A 24,330-nucleotide genomic window follows, 5' to 3' on the forward strand; every position below is an offset into this window, starting at 1 on the left:
AACATAGCTGCGAATATGGAAAAACCACGAATAACTTTTTATATGTTATTCATGGTTTTTGGAAACAGCCACTATTATTACTATGGAAATTCGCAATTTTGGGGGAATAACAACATTTATTACATAACAATACAGTAGTGTACAGTAATAATCTCAACAAGGTAAAAAAAAAAAAGTTCAAAACTGGAATACCTGTAGCCTTGGTGGGAAACCTGACCTGTTCCTGAAGGAGAGGCAATATCCCAGCGATTTTCAGGATGATAGCAGGCAAGCAGCAATTCCCAGCGATTTTCAGGGTAATAGCAATTTTCTCCATGCATGCTGGGAAGCAGCATTTCTCTCTATGGATGCTGGGAAGCAGCGTTTTTCTCTGTGTACACTGGGAAGCTGGGAAGTAGCAATTTTGAGGGTAAAAGGTTTGAAGCAGCGATTTTGTGGGAGAAAGCATGGAAGCAGCGATTTTCGGAGTGAATTTTGGTAAGGGCTAAACTTTTTTTAATCAGTACAGTAAAGGAAAAGGAACTTTACTCATGACATAATTTTGGAGGGGCGGAGTCAGCAAGTGAAAAATCGTGAATAAGCAAAACCGCGCGTGCAGGAACTGCGAATATGGAGGGGGAAATGTATTGTTTACTAAACCAAAATAATTAGTAAAATATCCTTAACTCCCAACAAGAATAACACCTGCAGTTTAAATTTAGCAAGGATTAAATTATGCTAATAATAATAATGGGATTTCAGTATGGGCTCAATCAACCCTTCGAATCATAATTAGCCCCGGGCATGTGTTCATAGGTGATTATATTACACTGTCGTTATCAGGATTCATTGCTACTTGTTTTGATTGAGCAGATTGGTTCTTTCATCTATCCAGTATTCCCACTCCTGACGAAGATTTCGAAACAGGGCTCTGTCGAGGGGAGATAAAGTGGCTACACAAACCTGAGAGGATTCAGTTAAGTTGAACTGCACTTTAGCTGCTTGATATTTAATTGTGACTTTTTGGGCTTATTTCCTTTTTGATCTTTTTATATGCTGCCATTATTACTTTTGACTGATTTTGGGGGATTTAAAGCACTTTATACCACCTTTTTTTCTCCTTCTTCGAATGCACACCTGCACTCGAGTGTGCATTCGAGTGTGTGGCGCAGTGGTTGGATCTACAGCCTCAGCACCCTGGGGTTGTGGGTTCAAACCCCGCACTGCTCCTTGTGACCCTGGGCAAGTCATTTAATCCTCCATATCCCCAGGTACGTTAGATAGATTGTGAGCCCACCGGGACAGAGAGGGAAAATGCTTGAGTACCTGATTGTAAAAACCGCTTAGATAACCTTGATAGGCGGTATATAAAATCCTAATAAACTTGAAACTTAAAACTTTATATTTATTTGAATAAGAAATTTGTTTTGAAATAGGGGAACTAATGATGTACAGGGCAGTGTTTATTTAGACCGTCGGTCTGGTGCTAGTCACCTATGAACACTTGCCCGGGGCTAATTATGATTCAAAGGGTTAATTGAGCCCGTACTGAAATCCCATTATTAGCATAATTTAATCCTTGCTAAATTTAAACTGTGGGTGTTATTCTTGTTGGGAGTTAAGGGTCTTTTACCAATTATTTTGATTTAGTTATCTATTTTATTGGTAACATTTTTGGTTTTTTGAAGCCTATCATGTATTGTTTACACATGTATGTGAAAATATGTGCCTACTTTTATATGCGGGTAGAGGTTCCCAGGAGTGCAGTTATGGTAGAATAAAGGTGAATTTAGGATGCACATGAGTATTTTATAGAGTATATGCACACATATATACCTTCTTCGAAGCAGATGTAGATTGGTAGGTCTGCGATTGTGAACTAGTGGGGCCAGAATGGGAGCTTATAAAATAGGTGCCATCTTGACTTTTCAAATAAGCATCTCATTATAAAATCACATTTTGAAAGTATTTCATATCTTTAAAATTGTAACTATGAATATGTAACCATAAAACCCTTAAATTCATAAACAGTTCTGATGACTACCCAATATTGTAATACATTAAACATTGCATATGTATTTAAAACAACTGAAATTGTTTTGGAGTGATATTTTTGGATTACACTTCCCTCCATTCCTCCGTTTTTTGTGTTTAAAACAATTGAGTCATCAGATTATTTAATTCCCGTTACACCCATTATTCACATTCATTATTCAAATATCCAAGCAGAAAATATAAGCACTATAAACACCGAACACTGAGTTTGAAAACATTTTCATTGTAGCTTTTTAATTTTACAATTCAAATAAAAATTGACACAGGGTCCTCAAAGTGCAAAACCGAGGAGGCCTGAAGGACTAATTCATGGAGCTCTTCCCACTGAAAAATGCGCACCACAGACACATCTTCGCCAGCTGGGGGGTGCTCGAACCCCTCGCCAGCGGAATCCAGCCCTCCAAGAGGATCCTGGAATTCTCCCCATGGGTCCAGGTCCTCATCAAAAATCCTCATCCCAAGAGATCCTCGGGCAATTGGATGTGAGAGGAGTAGAGGGGGCAAAACCGCCACTGTGTGGGGCAGCACCGGGGAAGACGTTGAGAGGAAACCCCCCCCATTCCCCCTCCCAGAATGGACACGGAATCTCCTACTGCCAGCACATAAGCTTTACAAGTGCTAACATAAATTCAGGGGGAAAGACCCCCAGCGGCTCCAAGGGACTCCCTGCCCCAGCAGGGGACCCTGACATACCTTGCTCCTATATTTCCAGAACAGGGGGAAGGTCACCTGAGGTAACTGAAATGAATGAGGAGGTTCCCGCCGAAATTGGACCTGAAACCACCAAAATTGGAGCTTCTGTGGTCTGTCGCGTCTGAGAATCCTGGGACATTCCTGACGCTGAGGCCGAGGAACCAACCAATGTGAAAAGGGAATCCCCAGCCGAACCGGTGGTAAAGGAATCCTGTGCTCCCTGACCATCGGCGGCTGGGGAACCCCCTGCGTGGGCGTTGGGGGAAGCACGGGCTTCTATATGATCCAAAGCCGAACCATGAGGCACATGCGGCGGGGTGCCCTGGCCGCTGGCATCTGCTGCCGATGAGGCTTCCCCACCACTCTGGCCTGCACAATGCTTGCATAGGCTGGCCACGAGTGCCTCACGCCTGGAGCACAAGAAGCACCTTTTCCCTTTAAGAGAGCTCATCGTGCTGAAAACCGCCCTAGCTGCAAAGAAAGTGCCAGTTCGTTGAGAAAAAACAGAAAGAAAGGCAATTATAAAGGAAAATGAGCCCTTTAGACTGGCATACCTCAGGATTTTTTTGTTATTTATTTTTACTTAGTCAGAACATACTCCACGGCTCTCAAAGCTGGAGGGCTGACCAATCAGGGGACCAGGCCGCCTGCTGAGGCCCACTACAAAAATATGGGGAGGTGGAGGAAGGTGGGGGGAGGGACCCAGCACAAACCCGCAGGGTTTAACACCCCAGAGGTTGGACGGATCCCACCCAAACTCTATCCAGTACAAAAAGAGGAACCAGGAATCCACAAAGTTCCAACAATGCTAAGAGGGGAGCTGAAAAGCCTTACCACCTGCTACCGGAGACTGAGGAAAACTGGAGTAGCAAGAGGGGCATGCTATACTGATATACAAATTTGATCTCAGTCTCCACCTGCTGGTAGCAGTGAGGCATATTACCCAATCTACCAAATGATACAGAATTCTAAATTTGATCAAAAATTCAGTTTGCTTTTTTGTACTGCGCTTAATTTGAAACAATTTTTTTTCACAAAAGAAAGAATAACTGCTTTCCTGTCATCTTTATATTTCAAAGACAGTATCTAAGCATTATCATATTTATGGAGAGTCATGTGGAAGCAGAACCAGCTTCTTGAAGAACTTCAATTTTTATGCTACTAAACTACCGTATGTTTTATCCATTAGTGACCAACCAACAAAGCCTTTATCTATTGGGGGAGGGGGAAAATTGGGTTATTTGACTGTTACAGAGAAGTAATTCCCATTTTTCCAGATTAGATGGTCATAGCCAAAGTGATGAGATTAGCTATGTAAAGGACAATCTGTATACAAACACCAATGACAGGCATTAGAGAATGACACGGTTGCTGTTACCTGCGGCTAGCCACGGGTAACACGCCAAAATGGTGGGGTGGAAGTGCTCACTGCGGGCACGTGGACAAGGTCATCCACCGCCTTGTGGAGCAGTGAATGGCCTTGTCCCCGGAGTAAAGGGAGGGAACGCGCGCGGTCACCGATCACGCGCAGCCCCCCTCCCTCCTTCCTACCTACCTGCCAAATCTATCTCCCTCCCTCCCCCTTACCTTCGCGGCACATTAGTGTGGGCGGAATGGAAGCTTCTCCTCTGACGCAACTTCCGGTTGCGTCAGAGAAGAAGCTTCTGCCCACACACACGCGACTGCAGGCAGGCTCGGCCAGCTTGAGCAAGTTACTTTATTAATGTGCCACGAAGGTACGGGGGAGGGAGGCAGATTCTCGTGCCATGCGAGGGGTGCTGAAGGGCGGTGAGGTGGCGAGAGGGAAGGGTTGTAGTGGGGAGAAGACGCTAAAGGGAAATGGGGAAGACAGAGTGGGCAGAAGACGCTGAAGGGAAATGAAGAAGACAAGAGTGGGTAGAAGACGTTGAAGCCAAACTCCGAATGGAGGAAGAGCTAGCACGGAAAATTAAGAAAGGGGATAAATCTTTCTTCAGCTATATTAGTGACAGGAAAAGAAACAAGGTAAAATTATGTTCTTACCTGTTAATTTTCTTTCCTTTAGAAGCAGCAGATGAATCCAGAGACCAATGGGATAGCTCACTTCTACCAGCAGGTGGAGATAGAGAAACTGATTAACAGGTGTACTTATTTGCTGGCACTCCTCCTGTCTCATCAGTATAGCTCCTTGCCCAAGCACATTTAACCATCAGTAGGTATAGCATGTAAAAAACTTCTTTCCCAGAACACCTCGCGAACAGCAACGATACAGAATACAATCATGAACAACACCCAATCACTAAAAGCTGTACACGAAAAACTGACAACCAGATACCAGAAAGGGTGGGGCTCTGGATTCATCTGCTGCTTCTAAAGGAAAGAAAATTAACAGGTAAGAACATAATTTTACCTTCCTTAGCAAAGCAGCAGATGAATCCAGAGACCAATGGGATGTAGCAAAGCAATCCTTAATTTGGGTGGGAAGCAAATGCCGCCTTCGCAACGACCGAAGCATCAAAAAACCCCTATCGCATGTGCCCGCACATCCATGCAGAGACGCGGAGAGAAGGTACTCTCGGAAGACCAGTTAGCCGTGAGACAAATCTCCTCCAAGGCAAAACCCCTCTGGGCCGAGCCCAAGAAGCAGCCATCGCTCCAGCGGAATGGTCATGAAGTTCAATCGCCACCCGCTCCCCTGCCAGCAGGCAAGTATAAAGAATGTCCTCCTGGACCATTGAGCGAGGTAGGCATCGGATGCCGCCATACGCCTGAGGCGTTCCTTGAAGAATCCCAAAAAGGAGATATAAACCACTAACAGTTGTTAGAAACCGATCTCGCGGAGAACGCTACATACGTTTCAAAAAATGCAGTGAATAAAAGTACTGCTTCCACTATCTCCTTCCAGGAAGAAGGAAGGAAAAGCGAGCATGATGTAAAAGAAAGGATGACACCCCCCTAGAAAGAAATAGTGGTACCATCCGAACTGACACCCCATATGACGGAAATAAGGAATAGGAATCCCCGTTGAACAAGGCCTGCAACATCGCAACTGCAAAGCTGAAGCCATGACCACAAGGAATCCCATGGACAACCGCACAGCTCTTTAGAGCCCCAAAGGACAAGGCTAAAATGAAGCCATCGGTAACTTAGAAGAAGTACGTGAATGAATTACACCAAACCGGGCTTTCTAAGAGGTGCATGAATATACCGCCTTCTCTTTAGGAACTGATCTACAGGAAGCTGAGAAGTCAGCGAAGGGCCATATACCTAGTTCCTGTAACAAGCCAAGAATGGTAATTGAAGCTGAAGGGAATTGAACGCTATGCCATCGGCAATATACCTGTGCTAAAAAGGAACTCAGGAAGGGTGCAACTGTTGAGAAATATTCAAGAAAGGAAACACCTCCAAAAGGAAGCAAAAGCCACAGGAGAAGACGTCTGTAGCGCCTGGATAAGAGAAGAAACAACCTGCTTCGCATTACCGTCACACGCCAGTCAAGACTGCTCAAAAGCTAGGTCGTAATACCAAAGTAGTATGAATATCCATGTTGATCTCAATCAAGGAGAGCAAAGTCGGAGATAAAAGGAAACTTCTTAGTCCGGCTGTCTAAAGGCTCAACAGATCCACATAGCAAGGATGGCGCAGCCAAGCCAGAGATTGTACCAATACTGTGCCCCTAAAGCGAGCTTGAGATGGCAAATCCAAGCTATCATCAGCCAGGGGAAAACAGTGAAAAAGAGAAACCAGAGAATTTTTTTTTTTTTTTTTTTTTCAAGCCTACAGCACCTGGTAGTCCCAGGTGGTCACCCATCCAGGTACTAAACAGGCCCTATCCTGGTTGGCTTCTGAGATCAGACGGGATCGGGCACATTCAGGGTGGTATGGCTGTAAGAAAGAAGCCACACTGTTACCCCCTTTAACTCCCACTTCCTGTGCCCGCCTAAGAAGCTAGGAAGCATGGAATTGTGAGACGAGGCCATGAGGTCAAGTTCCAGGAGATCTTATTTCCACCACAAGAAAAGTGGAACACCTGAGCCAAAATTCCCAATAACCAGGATGTAGAAGATATCACTATAACTAACGTCTACACTTCTAGAGCGTACGCAGTGCTGTACACAGTAACATCCAATAAATGAGCTATGCTTAGATTTCGCAGAGAGAAAGACTAACCAAACTCTTTTCCTGACCTGAAAAATGATCGGTCAACCGAATAGAAAGATGAGGGTCCACCCATCGAAGTAGAACAACCACTGTACCTGGCAACTGAGTACATCACCTACTGCCCAAGCTGCAGAGAAACACCCCCATCATAATACTGACTGAAAGGGCCCTCAGCGGCATTCCGGAAGAATGGTCTGAAGCTCCAGAAAGGAAGCCTGACCATGCTCAAGAGTAGAAGAAGGAACCAGAACTTAGTCGCCTCTGAAGCCCAGACTCCTGAAGCTGAGGATGGAAGCCACCGAGCCCCCCAACCCGACAGTCCGGAATAGTCGGTGGTCATAAGCTAGTCCAGGAAAGACCGAGGCATGCCCTGGAAAGACAATCTTTCTGAGCCCCTAAATCATACAAAGCTATGCAGGAGAAGCCTAGCAACTAATAGGAGGCCAGAGATACTGAGAACCACTGGAATAAAAGCGGCTGCTGAGCGTTAGAAGGGAAAGCAAGCCGAGGTTCCCAGAGGGGTCAGCAATATGGATGCTAGAACCTGAACAGAATCCCATACTCTTAGCCATGGTAAGCGAAGAACGCCAATCTGAGATCGAGACTCCACACTCAAGGCTCTGGAAAGAATTACAAGTCTCTCCTATAAGAATAACCGCCTCAACCCAATATACCTATAACTAGTATAGGAAAAAAGAACACTGCAAATATGAAGATGCGCATGTAAAGAATTGAGGAAAAGAAACCACCCGCTTCGTGTCAGTCAAAAGACCCGACTGGAAGTCGTCCGAATCAAGCAGGCAGTCAAGCATAAATCAGACAAATCGCCTGGCAGTGCCACCGAACCCTTGGGTAGGTGAAATGGAATGTGCCCCAAACCGAAAGCGCTGCTCCGAGAGAGGCAGGCCAACCTAGTGCAGACTCAGAGTCCATAGAGAAAATGTAAATATCTTCCCAGGTTGACTGCAGAAATGGGTAACCCTGAGAAACTAATGCAGCCGAATGGAATCCAGCCTGCCCAAAGCCCCCATCTTGGCCACCCACTAATAAGTGGTACCCTAAGAACTACAAGAACTGTCCCGAGGACCAGCCACACTTCAAAGAGAAACGCAAAACAGAGAGACTCTGGAAACGTAAGGAGGATGCAAAGGTGCAAGCATCCTGAAAAAAGTTCACAGCTCCCTGACCTGACAGTAAAGCGACTACTCCTTCATGAGAAAACTGTCAACCTGGAAAAAGAACACCGTCTTGTGATGTGAAGGGGAGCATGAGGACATTCAGCAACCTGCCTGAGCTTTACGCAAGCAAAGGAAAGACAAGGCCCACCAGGCGTAATCCAGAAGCAGCATACGCCTCTCCAGAGAAATGAGCTGTACCTGGCCGAAAACAGACCAGGTTTCCACTCCAAAAGAGAGCGTAAGGGGAGAATTCATTGAGCATACAGTGCCAGCTACCCTACGACCTCGCAAGCAGAGGATCTTGCCCTTAGGGATCAGCCGCCACTAGACCATGCTTCCAGAGCGGAAGGCCGTCTAGCTTTTTTTTTTTTTTTTTTTAAATAGACTTGAACCTTCGCCTCTTCTTTTGGAGCCATATCAGCTCTACTCCTTAGCTGGGGCTTGAACCTCAGCTCCTTGTTACTAACCCAGCACACAACCCTTGCGCCACCAGGTTTTCACAGACAAGCTGGCCCACAGCAAGAAGAAAAGAACCATCAGGCCTCAAGAGAGACCCTCCACTCGGAATTCCTGCAACTACCCCGCAGAAACAAGTCAAGAGCCCAAGCAGGCGGACGCAGCACCCAGGCAGAAGGCCTAAGGAAACCTCCAACATCACCGCACGTTATCGGAACCCCGAGTGAAGAAATGAACCACACGAATGATACACTGGCACGCCCTTGACACCTACTCCACCTTGCTGTTCGCTAACCCATAAGGCAGCAAAACCAAGCGTAGGCAGCCAAACTCAGGGCAGAAACTTAATGTGGAAGTGCCTAGGTATATAAATGGACAGCCCCCAATAACAACCTCTTCTTTTTTTTTTTTTTTTTTCTTGTTAAGAGAAGCATGTGGACAACACCACAGCAAATGGAGCACTGCAATACGGGGCACAGCTGATTTCAAACAAAAATAAGCCGCGGTACACGCTTAAGTTAGCTGTAGGACATGAGTCAATGAACCTCGCGGCGCTGGGGGCCCAAGCGCGGGCACTTTCCTGCCAGAATCAAAACCGGCTGGCTCCCCCAACAGCGCTGTACAAAACAGACCGGGAGCTCATAGCCAAAACCGCAGCACACCGCTCCGCAAAGCAGACGGCGAGGCCCGCGCTGAGAAAGGCAGCCGCCCAGAATAACTCCCCGAGTATTGCAGTGCTGGCGACCCAAACTCGGACTGTTTCGCGCCAAAATAGGCCGGCTCCTAGAACATTGCCGCTCACACCGGCTCGGAGCCCATAACCGAAGCATATAAAAAATGCAAAACACACCTCGGGGAGGAAAGGGGAAAAGGCGCATGGCTCCCAACAGTAGGGGAGCACAAGCTCGCACCACCCGCGCTATAGAACGATTCAGCTCCAGTTCAGATAATGTATAACACACCCGGAGCCGCCCTCAGAATTTGCGGCCATATCGAGAGCCACACATTTACCCACGGGTCGTGGCAGTATCAAGAAACAATGTCCCAGAAACTACCAACCCCACAGCACAAGCGCTAGGGTAAGAAAAAGAAGCGCTCCTTAGTTATGCGCAGGAATACAGAGGCCACCTACCTCACTGAAGCAAGCTCATACCAAAACATATTCCACCACAAAACAAAACTGCCATAGTCAAAAACCCACAGCTCTCACACAACCACAAAGCTCAGAGACCAGTAGAATAAAACACATACTCACAATCTACTGGATAGTGCCGGTAGACGCCGGCAACACCTGCTGCCCAGCACGAGCAGGGCAAAAAAGTCAGCTGTGTAGGCCCCCTTTTTTTTTTTTTTTTTAAATGGGAAAGAAGAAAAATAGGGACCAGGGCAGACCCTCTATCATTGGAGGGAGGGTGAGGCAGGGACAAGGGGGGGCCCAAGTGTAACTTCTAAAGTCGGCACCGATTAGCCGGACACCCCTGTCTCACTGAAGAGAAAAAACTCAACAGGAGAAACAGAATGGCAGTCTCACTGAAGAGAAAATCTCAACAGGAGGTAATAAAGTTCCAGCCACAGCCAGAATCCAGGAGCTAGTTGAATAGCGACTTCCACCTGCTTGGAGATAGAGAATACTGATGAGACAGGAGGAGTGCCAGCAAATAAGTACACCTGTTAATCAGTTTCTCTATCTCCACCTGCTGGTAGAAGTGAGCTATCCCATTGGTCTCTGGATTCATCTGCTGCTTTGCTAAGGAAAGATGGGATAGTACGCCTGAAGCAATCGGACGGTAACTTTGCGGAATCAGATTCTGAGAAGGCAGAACTACTAAACAAATACTTCTGTTCAGTGTTCACCCGCGAAGCGCCGGGAGCTGGTCCACAGCTGCAGACGGGAGATAACCAGAAAGACCCGTTTCAAGATTTCGAATTTACACCCAGTAGCATCTATGACGAACTATCAAGACTCAAAGTAAACAAAGCCATGGGACCGGATAACCTACACCCCAGAATGCTCAGGGAGTTAAGGGAAGTCCTGGCAGAACCATTATCTGTTCTTTTCAATCTTTCCCTAAGCACAGGAAGGGTCCCCTTGGACTGGAAAACCGCCAACGTAATCCCACTCCACAAAAAGGGCTGCAGGACAGAGACAGCAAACTACAGACCAGTGAGTCTCACGTCTATAGTGTGTAAACTCATGGAAACACTGATCAAACAGAATCTTGACACAATCCTAGATGAAGAAAAACTGTGTGATCCACACCAACACGGGTTCACCCAGGGTAGATCCTGCCAATCTAATCTGATTAGCTTTTTTGACTGGGTTACTAGACAACTGGACGCCGGAGAGTCACTGGACGTGGTATATTTGGACTTCAGTAAAGCATTTGATAGCGTCCCTCATCGAAGATTACTGAACAAGCTGAAATCGATAGGATTAGGAGACACAACTACATGGGTTGGGGATTGGCTGAGCGGTAGACTTCAGAAGGTGGTGGTGAACGGTACCCCATCCGAAGCATCGGACGTGATCAGTGGAGTGCCGCAGAGCTCGGTCCTGGGCCCGATTCTATTTAACTTATTCATAAGAGATATTCATAAGAGATATGACGCAAGGACTTAGAGGAAGGGTATCACTGTTTGCCGACGACGCCAAACTTTGCAACATAGTAGGCAAAAGCTTATTACCTGATAATATGACACATGACCTACTGTTGCTGGAACAATGGTCAACTACTTGGCAGCTAGGCTTCAATGCTAAAAAATGCAAGATAATGCACCTGGGTAAGAGAAAACCGCGAAGAACTTATGTACTAAATGGTGAGACCTTGGTTAGGACCACGGCGGAACGCGACCTAGGGGTGATCATTAGTGAGGACATGAAGGTTGCCAATCAAGTGGAGAAGGCTTCCTCCAGGGCAAGACAAATGATGGGGTGTATCCGCAGAGGTTTCGTCAGCAGGAGACCTGAAGTCATGATGCCGTTGTACAGAGCCATGGTGAGGCCTCACTTGGAGTACTGTGTTCAGTTTTGGAGACCACACTACCGAAAGGACGTGCTGAGGATCGAGTCAGTTCAGCGAACGTCCACCAGGATGGTCTTGGGGCTCAAGGATCTCACGTATGATTTAAAAAATTGCGGCTGTACTCACTTGAGGAAAGAAGAGAGCGGGGAGATATGATTGAAACATATAAGTACATCACGGGATGCATCGAGTCAGAAGATGATATCTTCTGGCTCATGGGACCCTCGACCACCAGAGGGCATCCGCTGAAAATCAGGGGAGGGAAGTTTCATGGCGACTCCAGGAAGTACTTCTTCACCGAAAGAGTAGTAGATCATTGGAACAGACTCCCACTCCAGGTGATAAAGGCCAGCAGCGTGACGGATTTTAAGAGAAAATGGTATACTCATGAGGGATCTTTAAGGAAGTAAATTCAGGGGAGGGGATACTTGGAATGGGCAGACTTGGTGGGCTATAGCCCTTTTCTGCTGCTTTTTTCTATGTTTCTAAGGGAAATGGGGAAGAGAGAGTGGGCAGAAGACGTTGAAGGGAAATGGGGAAGAGAGAGTGGGCAGAAGACGTTGAAGGGAAATGGGGAAGAGAGAGTGGGCAGAAGACGCTGAAGGGAAATGGGGAAGAGAGAGTGGGCAGAAGACTCTGAAGGGAAATGGGGAAGACAGAGTGAGGAGAAGACGCTGAAGGGAAATGGGGAAGACAGAGTGGGCAGAAGACGCTGAAGGGAAATGGGGAAGAGAGAGTGGGCAGAAGACGCTGAAGGGAAATGGGGAAGACAGAGTTGGGAGAAGACGCTGAAGGGAAATGGGGATGACAGAGTGGGGCGAAGACGCTGAAAGGGAAATGGGGATGACAGAGTGGGGCGAAGACGCTGGAAGGGAAGAAGACAGAGATGCCAGACTATGGGGGAGTGGAGGGAAGAAGATGGGTGCCAGACCAATTGGAGGGGGGGGAGTAAAGGGAGAGGCACAGTAACAGAGCAAATGGAAGATGCAGAGAAAAGACAGACAGTGGATGAAAGGAATTGAATGAGAAGATGAGGAAAGCAGAAACCAGACAACAAAGGTAGAAAAAAAAATTATATTTATTTATTTCCTTTTTAGGGTTTTGGGGGTTTTTTTTTGCTTTAGGGTACAGCAGTATATTAGTTGTGTTGATAAAAATTTATAAACAAAGCCCCCTTCCAGCTGAACATCTCTTTCTCTAGTTCAGCAGCCAGAACTTTGATTCATAAGGAAGGAATAAGCTAAATATTGCAGTACTGAGGTTTGTATGGATGCTGCGGGGATAGTAGTCGCAGGGATGGGGCGGGGACAATGGTTACGGGGTGGGGACAGTGGTTGCGGGGATGGGGACAGGGCTGGGACAAGGCGGTGACAGGGATGGTGGTTGCGGGGACAGGAACAAATTTTCTCCCTGTGTCATTCTCTAGCTGGCATCAAAAAGAAACGGAACTGCATGAGATGCACATTTTGATATTAAAAAAGCCTAGTAAATGGCAAAAACACTATCCCTATTTTAAAACTCTTAGCAAAAAGAAAATCTATAAGTACTAAAGCTGCATTATACCCCTTTGCACATTACTGCCTTATAGTTTAGTTTATTTACTTCTAATCCACTTTTTCCAAAGCAGAATACAACAAAACATACACATACAAAACACATCACAATCCAGTACAAAATATCACATAAAATAAAGTATAATACAATCTTAATTCAGCTCCATGCTAACATCAGCACAGAACTTTCACATTTTTCTCCATTTAAGCTATGTTGTTCCTACTCTAAATATCTCATCCGGCAGAACAGATATTGCTTCAACAGGTTTTTAAACCTAGAAATGTTCATTTGATTCCAGATATAAAGTAGAAGCTGATTCCATTCTCCAGGCCCTGCACAAGAAATAATTCCAAATCTTACAGACTGTAATCTCAACTCTTTCTTCGTTGGAATTGACAAAGCATCGTGTGTAGCAGAACGTAGTTTTGAAAGCAAAACATATCAAGAAACACAATTTACAAGGTATGTTGGCACCAATCCTTTCACACTCAAATAAGTCAACAACAATATTTTATATGCAATCCAGTATTCTACCTTAAACCAATAAAGCTTATTGTAATGTTACATACTCGGCTTTGCAATCTAACAGAGCTCTTACAATGGACTAACAAAGAAAAAAAATTAGTATCAGAAAAGTTTGAGAATAAAATTACACCCAAGAAATTGAATATTCTGCACAGTCTACGATTGTACTGTACTACAAAGCAAAATGGAATCAAAGACCTGTTGGCAAATAGTTAAAATGTATTAAAAAGTAATAATGTATAAAAAATAGATACAGAGGAAGAGAAAAATGGACAAAAAATGAAGAGCAGGATGTTACAAAGCGCAGGTTGTCTGTCACAATGACAGTGTAAGAACATTAGAAGGTTCTAAAACTTGAAGAAGATTCTTCCTTCAACAGGTTGAACTTGGTTTATCAGTGTGGCTTTTCAGGATGCTAATATGAGCAGAAAAAAAAATCTCTTAAAATGATACCAATTATCACCAGGACACAAGAAATACTAATTCCTACCCCCTAGAGAAATCAGTTTATCAAATAATTCCACCTTCTTTATAGAGGCTGTAATGATTATGCAAGTATGCTATATGCAAAAGCTAATGTACCTTAACTTCTTCACATAATTCTGCAAGACGAGCATCCACATCTATTTTCTCTGGAATCACACAAAATGCAGATATGAAAAGTATTAATGAATGAGAGATTTTCTTTAAGTTACTAAGCATGAATCCTTTTTATTTTAGAAACTGTACAAGTGTATTAAATAAAATCCTCAATTCTGCTCCAAGCTATAATATTGTATTTAATTGAATTTTTATTTTCATGTTATAAAGAACTACTTGACAGAAGTTCTTTATATAAAAAGAATATTCATTTTATACATGTTAAATATTACGCTATTTTTTTTCAAATACACATACTACTAATTTTCTGAACAGTTATCTGCACTAAAAACAAAGATACAAAACAGGAAATATATAAAAGCAAATATAGCATTTACATTTCATAGAGCCAATCACTTTCATTCAAACCCCAGTTAACGGTTTCCCTATTATGATTTTTGGTGAAAGGACAACCCTATGTTTCAGACCATAACAATGTGAACTGTCACATAAGGAATCTCGGTTCAGATCTCCTGCCAGTTTGGACAGGAAAAGCACAGTTACTTACCGTAACAGGTGTTATCCAGGGACAGCAGGCAGATATTCTCTACATGTGGGTGACGTCATCCACGGAGCCCCGACGCGGACAGCTTTTCAAGCAAACTTGTTTGAAGATTTCAAGTTTGCTAGTGCTGCACCACGCATGTGTGTGCCTTCCTGATCCACTAGAGGGCGCATCCCCTCCTCATGGTCCTCAGTTCAGATAGCTAGCAAAGAAGCCAACCTTGGGGAGGTGGGAGGGTTGCGAGAATATCTGCCTGCTGTCCCTGGATAACACCTGTTACGGTAAGTAACTGTGCTTTATCCCAGGACAAGCAGGCAGCATATTCTCTACATGTGGGTGACCTCCAAGCTAACCAAAAAGGGACGGAGGAAAAGTTGGCAATTATGAAAACAGAGCATGGAACCCCGACCGGCCAAAATGGCCGTCGCGCCGGGAAAACCTTCCAAACAGTAGTGCGAGGTGAAGGTATGAACCGAAGACCAAGTGGCAGCTCGCAGAGCACCTCAATATGCAAGGCTCTGAGGAAAACGACAGACGCCGCCAGCTCTCGGACATAATGTCCCATGACCTGAACGTGCAGCGAGAGACCAGCCCGAGCGTAGCAGAAGGAAAAACAAGCAGCCAACCAGTTGGATAAGGTGCGCTTGGAAACAGGGCGACCCCACGGACGAGGATCGAAAGAGATAAACAGTGGAGGAGCCGTCCGATGAGGCTCAGTAGGATGCAGGGAAAAGGCTAACGCCCTCATACAAACCAGAGTGTGAAGCACCCCTCGCCCGGGGGCGAGTGGGCTGCGGAAAAAAGACCAGAAGAACAATGGAATGAGTGAGATGAAAGACCGAAATCACCTAGGCAAGAACTTGGGATGAATACGCCGGACCACCGTGTCATGATGAAATACAGCAAAAGACGGGTCCGCAACCAGAGCTAGCAGCTCACAGACTCTACGAACAGACGTGAGACCAACCAGGAACACCACCCGCCAGGGGAAGAAGAGCTTCAGCAATGGGTTCAAACGGAGGTTTCACCAATGGCGCCATGACCACAATAAGATCCCAACCCACCGGAGGGGACTTGACGGAGGATGAACATTGAAGAGACCCATCATAAAGCGGGAAACCGTCGGATGGACGGAGAATAGCAGCCCATCAAGCGGCCAAAGAAGGCAGGAAACGCACAGAGGTGGACTCGAAGAGATATCGATTCGAGACCTGATTGAGACAAGTGGAACAGATAATCCAGCACTGAAGGCAAGGAGGCAGACAGCGGATCCATGTGGTGCTCAGCACACCACGCAGCAAATCTGGGCCATTTCTGGGAATAGCATTGCCGAGTGGAGCTCTTCCGCGAGGCCCAGAGAACATTCCTACCGACTGAGAGAAACAGAAGGAGGGAAGCACGTGGTGAGGAACCAAGCTGATAAGTGTAGAGACTGCAGCTTGGGATGTAACAGAAAACCTCAACACTGAGACAGCAGAGAAGGAAACATAGGTAGAAGCAGAGGCTCCCTGACACTGAGCAGTGAGAAGGGAGAACCACGGCTGCCGGGGCCACAGAGGAGCCATCAAGATCATGGTGGCACAGACCGACAGGAGGTGAACCAAAGACCGGAGAATCAGAGGAAAGGGAGGGAACGCATAGAGGAACCTGCCCGTCCAATCGAGAAGAAAGCATCCGCCTCGAGGCGAACCCGGGAGAACATCCGCGAGCATTATCAAGGCAACCAGTGAATGAGGGGTGAACAGAACAGAACTCCCTGTGGAGTTCCCCACCGAACAACTACCTGCCGCAGAGTCTGAGAATGGAGCAACCATTCATGCGGCCGAAAAGCGACCCAACGTGTCCATCAAACAACGTTGATCGCCCTGGAAATACACCGCCCGAAAAAAGAGGTTGCGGCATAACGTCCCCTACCAATAACGAAGGGTTTCCCTGCAAAGTGACAGGGAACCCGTACCCCCTGGCTGGGTCACAGAATACATCGCCACCTGGACGTCTTTACGCACCAGGACCCTGCAATCCTGCGGCCAAGAGCGAAAATCCACCACGGCAGTGGAAATGGACGGCGCTCCAGCCGGCTGATGTGGCAGCGACGGTCGCTCTCGACCAAAGACCCTGAGTCCGAAGGCCCCGAGGCAAGCCTCTAAGCCTATGCAGAGGAGTCCATCGTCATAATCTTCTGATACGACGAGGTGACCCCCCAATGAAGCAAGCGTTTCAAGGAGGGAGGCACCGCAATGTGCTGGGAAGCCGGATCCCGATCCTGCCACCACTGAGACGCTCAGGTCCAGTGGGGAACACGAAGAGGAAACCAGGCGAACAGCGGGACCTGAAACGTGAAGCCCATGGTCCCAAAAGGATCAACATCGGCTCAGCCGAGACCGAAGACCGCTGAACACCAGCTGACTCAGGCGCAGATGGGTGGCCTGCCGAGGCAGCGCCGAAAAGACTGGAGGTGGACCGAGGACAGGGGGCCACCTCCCGGCATAAACAAACAAGGGCCTCCCCCGAGGCCGAGACAAGAAGGAGCGCAAACAAACTGGGTTCAAGTCCGCCCCGACGGATTCCCGAGACTGGGGCGGACAGAAGCCGAACAGCTCCCGGACAAGCGCCCAGTGCAGGGCAGGAAAGGCCCGGACAAGACTCAGATGGGCAGATGGGAACGCCCAACCGACAGAGGCGAGGCGAGGCGAGGCTACCCTACCCCCCCCCCCGGTGCATAGACCCGAAGGAGACACCCCTCCTGAAGGGAGGGGAGGAATCCCCAGAAGGAGAGCAGTCCAAAGGCTATGCGAGAATAGTCCAAAGGACGGCCAGGAGCCGCCGAAGCCGGCAGCTGGACCCTAACCCGGCGCTGCTGCAGCTATTACGGCCACTGCAAAAGAGGCCGAGACAACACAGGAAAGGTATCCGGAGGGCCCCGCCGGAGAAGGAGCCAAGGCAGAAGGGATTCATCTGCAGGCGTCCAGATAGGCGAAGGACTGGTCGCGTTCTGAGAGGCGGTTAGTGTCCGCCGCAAGAGAGGTTCAAGAAACGCAGTGCTCACACAAGTAAAATGGCGAGATGATCCTGGAGGTTCGGATCCCCAGCCACACTCAGCGCCAAGCGAGACGACGCCTGGCGGGAGCAATAGAGCCCGAGCAGGGAGAGAGTCTCCTCCAGGAGACCAAACTCCGTACTACAAGATTCCGGCACTTCCGACAGGAATGCACCGAGAGAAAGCGGGGAACCCTCCCAAACAGGCCCAGAGCGCCCGTCTATAACGTGGCACAAAACCGCAGTCTACGCCGAGGCCCAAGCCTCAGCCGATGCTGAGGTATAAAGCCCCCCAGTGACCTCGCGGCACCAAGCCACAGGTGACGTCGAGGCACCAGGCCACCGTCAACCAAAGGGCACAAAGCCCCAGACGACGTCAAGTCACAAAGCTCCGGTCGACCGCGAGGCACGAAGCCACGGTCAACAACGAGGCACAGAGCTCCAGCCGACGATGAGGCCCCCAGCCACAGTCGACGGGAAGGGACAAGCCTCAGGCGACGTCGAAGCACAAGCGTCAGGCGACGCGGAGTCCACGGCCGCAGCCAATGTCGAAGGTACAAAGCATCCGCCAAGCCACAGTCGACGTCGAGGCAGAACATCGAGGCACAAAGCCGCAGTCTTCATCGATCACAAGGCCCCAGGCGGCGGCGAGATACCAAACCACAGTCGACATCGAGGCACCAAGGCCAAGATGACGCCGAGGCAACAAGCCACAGTCGACAGCCAGGCACAAAGCTCCAGACGACGTCGAGGCACGAAGCCCCAGACGACGTCGAGGCACGAAGCCCCAGACGACGTCGAGGCACGAAGCCCCAGACGACGTCGAGGCACGAAGCCCCAAGCGACGTCGAGGCACGAAGCCCCAAGCGACGTCGAGGCACGAAGCACCAGTCGACGTCGAGGCACAAAGCCCCAGTCGACGGCAAGGCACAAAGCCCCAGTCGACGGCGAGGCACAAAGCCCCAGTCGACGGCGAGGCACAAAGCCCCAGGCGACGGCGAGGCACCAAGCCTCAATCAACAGTGATGCACCAAGCCTCAGTCGACGTCAAGGCACATAGCCCCAGTCGACGTCGAGGCACAAAGCCCCAGTCCGACGTCGAGGCACAAAGCCTCCGGCGACGGCGAGGCACAAAGCTGCAGTCGACGCCGAGGCACCAAGCCTCTGTCGACGTCGAGGCACCAAGCCTCCGTCGACTCCGAGGCACCAAGCCCCCGTCGACGCCGAGGCACACGTCACAGAGGATGGCGAGGCACAAAGCCCGAGTCGACGTCGAGGCATAAAGCCCGAAATGACGGCAAGGCACAAAGCCTCAGTTGAGGGCGAGGCACAAAGCCCCAGGCGCCGTCGAGGCACAAAGCCTCAGGCGGGGTCGAGGCACAACGTCAGGCGATGACGAGGCACCAAACTCCAGGCGACGGCAAGGCACAAAGCCCCCGTTGACCTCGAGGCACAAGGCCCCAGTTGAGAACGCCCTAGTCGATCCCAGGCGATGGCGAGGCACAAAGCCCCCGGCGACATCGAAGCACGAAGCCTCAGGCGACATCGAGGCACAAAGCCCCAGTCGACGTCGGGGCACAAAGCCCCAGTCGACGTCGAGGCACGAAGCCCCAGTCGACGTCGAGGCACGAAGTCTCAGTCGACGTCGAGGCACAAAGCCTCAGCCGAGATCGAGGCACAAAGCCCCCACCGACGTCAAGGCACCAAGCCCCAGTCAAGGTCGAGGCACGAAGCTCCAGTCGACGTCAAGGACCACCGAAGTCGTTCAGAAGTCGGCACCGTACCAATGAAACTGGTAATGAAGGTGCAGCAGTGCACTCCATGAGGGCAACCTCGAGAAGAGTATTCCCATGAAAGGAGGCATGCTTCGAAGGTCTCCGAGAGGCAGGCCCGACTGCATGCGATGCCCGGAATGCCTGAGACTCAGCCGGTGGCGTTACCGAGGTAACACACCTAGAAAGAAATAAATACTTACCGGGGATCGATCCGTCGAAGGAAATTGGGTCCCGGCCATTCAGCTCACACGAGGTGAGCCCAGAGAGAGGCCAGGGAAAAAGAAACATAGCTGCAGCCAAACGAGGCCTAGCAGCATGGCTGAAGCCCGAGAAGGGCCTGCCGGTGGAATCACAAGAAAAAATCCTTTTTTTTTTTTTTTTGAAACAAAGAAAATACACGATAAATCAACAACGCACAGCGACTCCCTAACAAAATAAAGAAGCCGCGGTGCTAGAAAGGCACTTAGAAGAACGCAGAGAAGAGAGACAGGGCTTTCTGGCTCCGCAGAAAACTAAGAACTGAGGACCATGAGGAGGGGATGCGCCCTCTAGTGGATCAGGAAGGCACACACATGCGTGGTGCAGCACTAGCAAACTTGAAATCTTCAATCAAGTTTGCTTGAAAAGCTGTCCGCGTCGGGGCTCCGTGGATGACGTCACCCACATGTAGAGAATATGCTGCCTGCTTGTCCTGGGATAATATTACATATACAGGTAGTGCACCTAGAGCTTTCACCTAAACTGGTAACCCTACCAGCTAATGCAAGGCATTAAATTGTGTCTTGGAGATGGCAGCACTCCAGATCTTGTAATCATTGGCACTTTTCACTTGTAAAACAGCATGAAGCAAAAATCTTGAATGAATGGTTTCATTTTATCCCTACAAATGATCTGCAAGACAACTTCTGAAGAAAACTGAAGAAAAACAGATGACTATAGATGAATACATGAAGGCCAGAGAGAAACTAGTTACTTACCGTAACAGGTGTTATCTTGAGACAGCAGACAGATATTCTCACATGTGGTGATGTCTTCCACAGAGCCCCAGTACAGACATTGAAAAGTGTAGAATCACTTTAAGCTTTAACAAGCTTTTAGACTGCCCACGCTGCACATGCGCGAGTGCCTTCCCACCTGATGCCAGCTTGCGAGGTCGTCAGTTCTATGCCCAAGCAAAGAAGCTAACTAGGGAAGGTGGGTAGGCTATGAGTTTATCTGCTTGCTGTCTCTGGATAACACTCATTACAGATAAGTAACAGTGCTTTATCCTTAGACAAGCAGGTAGCATATTCTCACATATGAGACTCTCATTCTTTAATAAAAGGGATGGAGGGAGAGTTGGGTTCCAAGAACTCAGAAAAATTTGAGTTGCCTCGCAAAAACTTAGACCAAATGCCTTCTACAAGGGAAGAAACATAATGGAATAGAGGAACTCCATTGTCTACTAGAGGTAAAAGGAGAATTCCAAGAAAATCTATATGTATGGAGGCTGAGAAAATAATAAACAACCTCCTAGAGGCAGGAGAATCTAAATATAGGTGATAGAGATGCCAAAAAGATTCAATAATTAAATAAGAAAAAACTACTGGCAAATGCACCCATATGGAACAGCAGACCAAATGATCAATTGAAACCAGTCAATTCCCAGAACACATATGAATGAAAAGGGAAAAGAACTTTTGTAAGTAATGAAAGCATGATTCACATGAAAAGAATAGCTGAAGAGGATAAAAAGGATGAACTATCCTAGAAGGAAAGAAAAGCTGATGTTATAAAGTATAAAACTAGAATGAAAGGGTCTTACTGTGGAGGAAAGAACCTCCTGATAAAAATATTCCAATTATATATATATATATATATATATATATATATATATATATATATATATATATAATTTTTTTTTTTTTTTCTTTTTAATCTCACAAAGGTTGAGAAAGAATTGTAATAAGACTTAAAATGAGAAAATCAGCAGAGAACAGAAATGGAAGCATATTACATAAGCAATATGTCAGTAAACATGAAATCCCCTTAGAGATTTAGTAAGGAAAGAGTGAACAGAGTTGTTATATATTCTTGTAAAAACAAAAAGTTAGTCAAACGGGGTTTTCTCTTTGCTTTTTTTTAAAAAAAAGTCTCCTTATGTACTTAAAAAAAAAAAAAAGGAGGCGCCTAGGAAGGTTAGAGCATTACTAAAATGTGTTACTATAATTGGGACCTGAACCCATGAAAGCATATTTCTAGAAGGAAAGTAGTTTAACCTTCAAACTACTGTCCCCTGTTAATGGCACGTTAGAATCTTGGGAATCAAAATATATAAAATTTTACCCCAGTAAAAATAAGAAACAGAGAAATGAGCCATGATAGATGTGGCCCCCAAGTAGTAAATAAGTGCCACATGAAAACACATGTACCCAAGAAGGTGAACAGGAAAAACAAGTAACAATCCCTTGTCATTGAACTCCTGTACCCTTGTACTTTGAAATAGAAGAGGAATCATGGGTAACAGAGCTTAGTCATGGGGTACCCCCAAAAATCGAACAAATTACTTCTGAAACAGTGGTAAGAAGATACCAGAGAGTTGATAGTGACCTAACTAAACGAAAAGAAGCAATGTGCCTGCAGAGCTGAGGTGTTGAATAGAATCTTCTTGGGAAGCAATAGATATGCTCTAAGGAAAGTTGTCACAAGTAACAGAAATCAAGGGAGGAAATGGGCAACCAGCAGGAGAAAACCTCAATATTGCACAGAGAAGCACGAAATGGAGATTGACCAGATGCATCCACCACTGAAGAGATTTTTGAAATGGTGGAGATACCTTGATCATCTCAGACAAGGGGTCAAAAGCTTGAGACCACCGAGATGCTAGAGACCACAGAAGCACTGATGCGAATGGGGTAATCATGAACTGTGGACATCATAAAACAACATAGACTCAGAACAAGGTTTATTTTACCTTTCGTATCATATCCAATCCACTAAGAATTTTTAAACTTGCATGTCTGTACCCCAATTTTTTCAAAAGTTTTTTTTGATTTTGTATATTGTAAACCGCTTTGGATATTAAAGCAGTATATCAAGAACATAAGAATAGCCTTACTGGGTCAGACCAATGGTCCATCAAGCCCAGTAGCTCGTTCTCACGGTATCCTTTTTTTAAAATAATTCCTAGCATCATATTTGCTTTTTTGGCTGCCGCCACTCATTGGGCGAAAGATTTCATCACATTTTCTACGATGACACCAAGATCCTTTTCTTAGGTGTTAATTCCCAAGGTGGACCCTAGCATCTGGTAACTGTGATTCAGGTTATTCTTCCCAATGTGCATCACTTTGCATTTGTCCACATTAAATTTCATCTGCCATTTGGATGCCCGGTCTTCCAATTTCCTAAGGTCTGCCTGCAATTTTTCACAATCCGCAAGCGTTTTAACAACTTTGAACAGTTTGGTGTCATCTGCAAATTTAATCACCTCACTCGTTGTTCCAGTTTCCAGATCATTTATAAATAAGTTAAATAGCACAGGTCCCAGTACAGACCCCAGCGGCACTCCACTGTTTACTCTCCACCATTGAGAAAAATGACCATTTAATCCTACCCTCTGTTTTCTATCTGATAACCAATTCCTAATCCACAATTGAACTTTACCACCTATCTCATGACACTTTGGGCTCCTTTTACTAAGGTGCGCTAGCGTTTTTAGCGCATGCAGGATATTATTGCGCTCTATGCGGCTAGAACTAACACAAGCTCAATGCTGGCGTTAGCGTCTAGCACACATAGCAATGTAACGCACGCTATATGGCGCGTTAATGCCCTAACGCAGCTTCATAAAAGGAGCCCTTTAATTTTCTCAGGAGCCTCTCATGAGGAACTTTATCAAAAGCTTTCTGAAAATCTAGATACACTATATCAACTGGCTCACCTTTAAAGATGTCAAGTAAATTTCTGAGGTAAGATCTCCCTCGGCTGAACCCATGCTGACTCCAATTCATTATATCATGTTTGTCTACGTGTTCCACAATTTTAATTTTTATAATCATTTCTACCATTTTGCCCAGCACTGAAGTGAGGCTAAGCATCTGTAATTTCCTGGATCTCCCCTGGAGCCCTTTTTAAAAATCGGCGTAACATTGGCCACCCTCCAATCTTCAGGTACTACAGACTATTTTAGCGACAGGTTACAGATCACTAACAGCAGGTCAGCAATTTCATTTTTGAGTTCTTTTAATACCCTGGGATGTATACCATCCGGTCCTGGCGATTTATCACTTTTAAACTTGCCGATTTGGCTTAGTATATCTTCTAGATTCACCGAGATTTCTTTCATTTCCTCCACATCATCACCCTTGAAAACCATTTCCGGTTCAGGTAGATCTCTTACATCTTCTTCTGTAAAGACCGAAGCAAAGAATTTATTCAGTCTTTCTGCCGTAATAAAACTTGAACCAATGAATGTGAAGGGGAGAAAGATGATATTCCCCATCTTCGGTACCACTCTGATGAAAAGGAACTTTCCCTCAAACTACTGCTGATGTGATGCTCTGTCTAAAGTAAGTAGGTCATAATCGATGTAAATAATGTGAAGCAATGTGAATAAAGTCACCTTGCTAGTCCGAATGATAGAATTACAGATAAAATACTTCAAATTAAAGGTCAGAATTTTGCTGTAGCCACTTCCATTAAGATCTTGGGAGTAATATTAGATCATTACTTAACTTTAGAAGATCATACTGATCTAATGATTTAAAAAAATGCTTTGTGATTCTTTGGAA

General features: G+C 46.6%; 1 protein-coding gene and 1 pseudogene across 6 annotated transcripts in view; both read right to left on the reverse strand.

The window, feature by feature from the left end:
• Nucleotides 1-24,330, reverse strand: part of FAM135A (family with sequence similarity 135 member A) — a 277,151-nt gene that overhangs the window by 128,494 nt on the left and 124,327 nt on the right. For 5 of the 6 annotated variants that reach the window (XM_033936915.1, XM_033936914.1, XM_033936916.1 and 2 more), the window contains one exon: nt 14,186-14,235. The exons of the other annotated variant lie outside the window; for it this stretch is intronic. In XM_033936915.1, the coding sequence (XP_033792806.1) occupies nt 14,186-14,235 (50 nt within the window). The remainder of the gene's footprint in view (nt 1-14,185; nt 14,236-24,330) is intronic. 6 annotated transcript variants of the gene reach the window in all.
• On the reverse strand, nt 6,481-6,599 carry LOC117358283 (annotated as a pseudogene).

This window comes from Geotrypetes seraphini, chromosome 3 (assembly GCF_902459505.1).
Source record: "Geotrypetes seraphini chromosome 3, aGeoSer1.1, whole genome shotgun sequence".
NCBI classification, from domain to species: Eukaryota; Metazoa; Chordata; class Amphibia; order Gymnophiona; family Dermophiidae; genus Geotrypetes; species Geotrypetes seraphini.